Source organism: Perognathus longimembris, chromosome 1 (genome assembly GCF_023159225.1).
Source record: "Perognathus longimembris pacificus isolate PPM17 chromosome 1, ASM2315922v1, whole genome shotgun sequence".
Lineage (NCBI taxonomy): Eukaryota > Metazoa > Chordata > Mammalia > Rodentia > Heteromyidae > Perognathus > Perognathus longimembris.
In genome coordinates, this window is record NC_063161.1 from 37,242,448 (window position 1) to 37,248,912 (window position 6,465).

Consider the following 6,465-nt stretch of genomic DNA (forward strand, 5'->3'; position numbering starts at 1 on the left):
GGTAGGAAAATGAGTCTGTGACCAAAATGCTTACTCAGTTACTATAGGAGATCAAAGAATATTATACTCAATTGGAACGTACTAAGACAAAGAATTTTTTTTCTTTGAAAAATATGTAGGGTTGAGAAAATTTCTGGGATTATCTGTCAAGGTGCTCTCTGAGCCATAATAGTGACGTATTAGGGAAATTCATTGAAAGGTGGGAAGGATAGGAGGTGTGTCTTGTGGGCTCCTACAGTGGTTAGGTAATTCTCAGAAGAAATTAGATAATTGCTGATGTCATATTGTTCACAAGGCCAAAAAAAAAATTGGTGTCTTGGGGGCTATAAAAACAGTAGCTTCTACCTGTCTCATCATAAGCAGAATCAACGAAACAGGTAAGTGTTTCGGCAAACTGGTGCTATTCATTAAGCCTGTTTAGTATGATGCTTGTTGTCTAATTTGTTTCCCTCATTTCTTTTGTTCCCTCTTCTCTTGCTACTAGGTTCTCCTTTGCAATCACCAATTGTTCAAGTCAGAGTTGTCTGCCATGGCTGCCCTGCAGAAATCTGTGAGCTCTTCCCTCATGGGCACTCTGGCTGCCGGCTGCCTGCTCCTCATTGTTCTGTGGGTACAGGGGGGTACCTCGGTGCCCATCACTTCCAACTGCCGGCTTGATGAGTCTGACTTTCAGCAGCCCTACATCATTAACCGTACCTTCATGCTGGCCGAGGAGGTATGTACCCCAATCTCGCTCTGTCACTGTATGGACGGGGGATCCAATCGCTCTTAACATTTTCTTGGGAGGACTTCTAAGATCTCTGGAAACACAACATTTATTCCCACAGAAAAGGATTTTCTGTGTTTCCTTCGACTCTTTGACGACCTGATTTTCTTTCTTTTTTTTTTTTAAATCACAACTCTATTTTGGCCTTTAGGACATGCACATTCAGTTTTATCCAAAGAAGAGCCACTCAGGGGCTCATTTTATTATTAAGGTTTGCTTTACCTCTCTGTGCATTATTCTGAAGTCAAGTACATTCCTGGCCTCTGCCGTGAGTCTTCATGGGGTTTCCTTGGGGGTAAGGGAAGGCATGCATCTCCACTTGCAAGTCTTTTCTTTGGTCTCCTCAGTTATCCAGGCACTTAGTCTTTTCTTCTCTTCCAGGCTAGCTTTGCAGACAACAACACAGATGTCCGGCTCATTGGGGACAAACTGTTCCGAGGAGTCCATGTAAGCAATGAGAGGCGCATGGAGCACAGCTGGTATGGTGGATGGGTCTTTGGGATGTTCCTTGATATGACCCTTTCCTACTCTCCTTCTACCTGCAGGTGAAAAAGCATTGCTACCTGATGAAACAGGTGCTCAACTTCACCCTTGAGGAAGTACTGCTCCCCTACTCTGACAGATTCCAGCCCTACATGCAAGAAGTGGTACCCTTCCTGGTTAGGCTCAGTGGCCAGCTCAACCAATGTGTAAGTCCTTCTCTCAGTTACATTTACCCACTCCCAGTTCCCTACCTCCCCTCCTTCCCTTCAGAGTTCTTTCCCTCATCCCTCACTCTTTCCAGTCCTACATGGACAGTGAGAAAGGCTGCAGGAAATGATCACCGGGACTCATTTGGAAGTAATGGCAGATTAGCTGCCTTTGCTTTGAGTCCCTTTGACTTTACAGTGAATGGTGAGTGGATTTGGAAGATAAGTGTAAAGAAACTTCATTTGTTTGCTGGTGGAAAGACAGCCACTCAGATTATTACAATAAGCTGTTGGAAATCTAATAAAAAGCATGCTTCCATGCAGAAAGGGATCCAGTGGGCATAAATTGCAGGTGAGAGGGAGAGGCGCAGAAAGCAATGGGAAGGCTCCTCGGTGAGGGGTAGGAAAAAAGAATCCCTTTTTGACATAGTAGGAAGTGAAAAAAAAATCAAAGGTGTGAGAACTTTATTCCTCTGAATACTTATAACTATGAAACATATTGGAGAAGAGTGAGCAGTATCAAGGGTTCCTGGTATTTATTTTAATTTAAATTTTTTGTGCTATCTTGGGGCTTGAACTCAGGGTCTGGGTGCTATGTCTGAACTTTTGTGCTCAAGGCTAGCCCTTTCTGTCATTGTTTGGTGCTTAATTGGAGATAAGAGTCTCATGGACTTTCCTACCTGAGCTGGCTTTGAACAGAAGGCCTTAGATCTCAGCCTCCTGAGTAGCTAGGATTACAGGCATGAGCCACCGTGCCTGGCTTATTCTATCGATTTTCCCGTAAGATGTTTTATGCATGATTCGTGTTCTGAAGTTGTGATTTTAATGAGGTACAGCTAGGGTTTTACTCCTGCTAAGATTGGGGCAAAGAGCTCCATTCTTGCTGCACCCGAAGGGGTACTCATAGGATTTCCACAAGGCGAAGAAAGGTTCTCTCTAAAGAAAGCACCTGTATTTTGCTGTCCAAGAGAATGCAACAGCTCAGAAAATCTAGGTCATTGGTGAAATGTAGGTCACTGTGGGTAAAATTACCGAGCGTTTCCTCTCCAGGTAAATTGTCATGTGCCTCCTAAGACTTCAGTGCAACAAGGTTAAAACAGCCCCTCTCCTTTTCATTTTTGTAGCACATCATGGGTAATGACCAGCAAGTCCAGAGGAAGGTCCAACAGTTGAAGGACACAGTAAAAATGGTATTACTGATAAATGTTAATGCTATATCATACAATTGCAGAGACAAATGCTTTTCTTTCTTTGCTTTTCTTCCCCTATGCCACTTTGTAGTATTTTACTTGGTTTTCCTGTTCTACTGACTACTAAAGTGCATGTGTATAGCTGTGTCTACTTATATCTGTAAAACAACTTCCAAATCTTAAAGTTCTTGAGTGAGCAGGAAAGTTAGGTCATTTAATCTCATTATTCTATGCTCTGGGTTTGGCTGATGGCAGAGCCAAGGCTAAAGTGTAACTCTCTTAATTCTCAGGTTAGTATTTTTCCCCGAAGCTATATATAAATTGGTTTTAGTATTGTTAAGTTTGGGGACAATTTTAAGACTCCACTGACTCATTCAGTTTGTAGTGGTATTTTCTTAAAATTGGAACAGTGCCTAGATATAAATTTATTTAAAGTTTATTAAAATTTATTTTTAAGCTATTTATTTGGCACTCTAAAACTTAGAAAAACCAATCTAGATCATTAGTAGTAAAACACTGGATAAATGATGGAGTTTCTGGAGTGGATTCTGGGCTAAATTTCTGGTATCACTTATGCTTATATTTTAAATTATCTTAATATAGTACCCAGTAGCAATTGGCTTTAGTTTAAAACTGCAAGTTGAACCAATTCCTGATTCATTTTACATGGTTAAAATGGAGTTAAAATATAAGCCATGAATTTATTATAATGAAATCAAAGTTTGAGTTGGAAGCCTTTCTTCCTCTTTCTATCTTTCTCTCTTGTCTTCCTTTCTTTTCTTTTCCTTCTCTCTTTTCTTTTCCTTCTTTCTTTCCTTCCTTTCTTCCTTCCTTCTTTCCTTTTCACCCTTTTTGTTTCTTCTTTTTCTCCCTCAACAATTCCCTAATGAATATTTATGTACTGTGAGAAATGTACTTTTCTATAGTGATTAATAACATTATGTAGCCTTTGGGCTGGGGATAACAGTGGGAATATGACTCATCCCCAAACCAGATAAATGATTGGCAGCAGTGAAAGTGTTACTCTTGACAACTATGCGCAATTATATGCTGAGGAACATGAAAGCTCTAGGTGATGGGATTTTCAGTAATATACTTAATCTCAATTCTCCCTCTATTCCACTTCAAGTTTTTAACTGTCTTCCTAACATAGTTTAGCAAACTTGACTATTTTTTTCTTTAACTGCTGAAGGTCTTATAGTTTCTCTTCTTTTTACTGTGAAATTCAATTCTTTTGTTAAAGAGCTATTACGTAAACAGAGGGCTGAATGTTAGCATGTCATAGACATGACATGTTTTGTACTTCTTGTGTTAAAAAAAAAAACCTGCTCAGATGTCAGCTTATTTTGTTGTCTTTAGAAAACTGATGTGTGGAAATATATTGCAGATGAGATCTCTGTGTGAAAACAGATTTTTAAAAAGCCTTTACTCCATTTAGAAAGGATCAAGTTTGATTTCTACAATAGGTTGCCACTTGAAATAGTGATTATGTTTTTTTTCCTCTGTAGCATCAAGATGCACAGGCAAGAGCCGAATAGTGTTTGAAGAAAGCTCAGTAGGAGGAAAGATTGATTAGGATAGTCTGAAATGAAAGGGCAATCATGGGAGGTATAATTCCTTCTCATTGAGTGAGAGCTAAGAACAAGCTATGTGTAGCAGAATGGAAGCCAAAGGGCAAAGTAAGCTGTGAAAGTCTTCATTGTCTTGGGAATCTTTGAGCATCATAGAAAGACATGTAAAACAATGTTGTTTGACATTGTAGCAAAGGAAATATGGAAAAATGGTATTGGGGGGAAGGAAGCAGGAAGAGAAAAGAGAACAAAATAGAGAGGAAAATGATGATAGGATTTTTCTTGGAATGTTGTAGGGCAAATTTAATAGATTAGGTGAATTTCAGAGGAAGATGCTTTGGAGTTGAATTTGAGCTTTCTCTGCCATGATCTTTGAGAGCCTTGTCTGCATTCTACTTGGAAAGAGAAAGAATCACTTGTATTTGGCTTTTTACTAAAGTAACTGGAAAGGAAATATTTCATGTTTTCCCCACAAAAGTGAAAACTTTTGGCTTTTTTCCTTTGTCAAGAAGATGGGAACAGAAAATTCCCAAGAGTGTTAGCAAATGTGTGGCTTTGGTTCAAGGTTCTTAAGATGAGGTGACTTTAAGAGATGATGGTGGAGAGTTGTAGGGCTCTGCAGCAGGGAAAGCCATTAGTGGTCTCAGCATACTTCAGTGTATGCTTGATCTGACAGGAGCTGCCTAGTTTTCTCTGATACCCACTAATTTTTTAAAATTTATTTTAGTCAACATATAATAAGTAATTTATAGGTAAAATGTGATGTTTTGATCTTTGCATACATTGTGATTCAGCTAAGCTAATTAACATCTCCATCAATAGCTTCATTAGAGTAACATGCACCTGCGATTGATGTGTCTGTTCAGATAGCCATGAATTTACCCTGGCAAATCTTATTATTCTCGTTACAAGGATAATATTACTGTTATCATCCAATCATGCCACCTTCCTCTAGCTTTCTCTTTAGAAAACATGGCGCAAATACTCACGTATCTGTGTTCTTATTTCCACAGCTTGGAGAGAGTGGAGAGATCAAAGCAATTGGAGAACTGAATTTGCTGTTCATAGCCCTGAAAAATGCCTGCATCTGACAGAGAAGGCTAGAAAATAAATAATTAATCCTTCTTGCCTGTTTAAAAATAGCAATAAGATTCCTGAAGGATTTTTTTTTTACTAAAAGGAAGATGGGAAGCCAAACTCCACCTTTAAGAATTTCTGCTGAACTTAAAAAAGGAGAAGCAATATAGCTTTTGTCTATAAGACCCAAAGTAGACCTTGTAATCAAAGAGATTTAGTGATAACATTTTCTTTTAACTGACATTTCACAAATCAGATAATAATTTATTTTTGAAGCAACTGCTGGTTTTCACAGACATAAGATTGCTACTCATTCCTTTAGAAAAAAAATCTAAATTAATCTTATTTCCATAATCAGTACCTTATAAATTTATTTATTGTAAGTATGCTTTTTATTTATGCCATTTTATTAATATGGATTTATTTATAGAAACATTGTTTGACCTTACTACTTGAGTATAAGGCAACATTTGTACTATTTATGAAAATAATTGTGGAAATATGTTTATTTGACTTCAATAAACAATAGGTACTATAAGTCTTGTGTCTTTGTAATTATCTTTTAATATCATTATCACCATCATCATCCAATCATTCTTGTGAGTGTACACTCAACTCGAAGAAATGAAGTAACTTTCAGTATTATATGACTCAAGATTGGATCTAGATGGACACTATTTTAAAAGATTAGTCCTTGGCATAGTACTATTGGGAGGTAATAAAGCATTACAGGAGTGTGGAACTCCTGGTCCTTTGGGTTATGAGGTCCACAAAATGATTTGGCGCATAGCATAGCCACATGTTCTTGCGTGCTCTTGTAGACTTCTTATTGTCTGCCCACAGCTATGTGCCTGTGTTGACAATTTTGCTTGATTTTTGAGTGATATTGTATCTGTCTTAATGGCCCTTGGCAGAGCTAAATTGCTGCACCCCTGCTGGGAGGGGGAGCCTAGTGGGAGATCTTCATGTCACTCGAGGTCTACTCATAAAGGGGGAGACTAGGACCCAGTCCCTTCTGCTGCCTTACTCTTTTACATCCTGGCCATGAGTTGAGTAACTTTGCTAGCTATGTGCATCCCATTCATCGTATGTGCTGCCTTGCCACAGGCCCAAATGCAACTGGGCCAATTGACTCTGCACTGAAACACTGAAGAACTTATGAAATATGTCTT

At 38.7% G+C, this 6,465-nt stretch overlaps 1 protein-coding gene across 1 annotated transcript; it reads left to right on the top strand.

Annotated features, from left to right (window-relative positions):
* Positions 1–529: 529 nt before the first annotated feature.
* On the top strand, positions 530–5,307 carry Il22 (interleukin 22). The gene is made up of 5 exons (XM_048349798.1): positions 530–715; positions 1,148–1,213; positions 1,312–1,455; positions 2,580–2,645; positions 5,230–5,307. Exons 1-5 carry the CDS (start codon positions 530–532, stop codon positions 5,305–5,307), a joined length of 540 nt encoding a protein of 179 aa, XP_048205755.1.
* Positions 5,308–6,465: the final 1,158 nt, after the last annotated feature.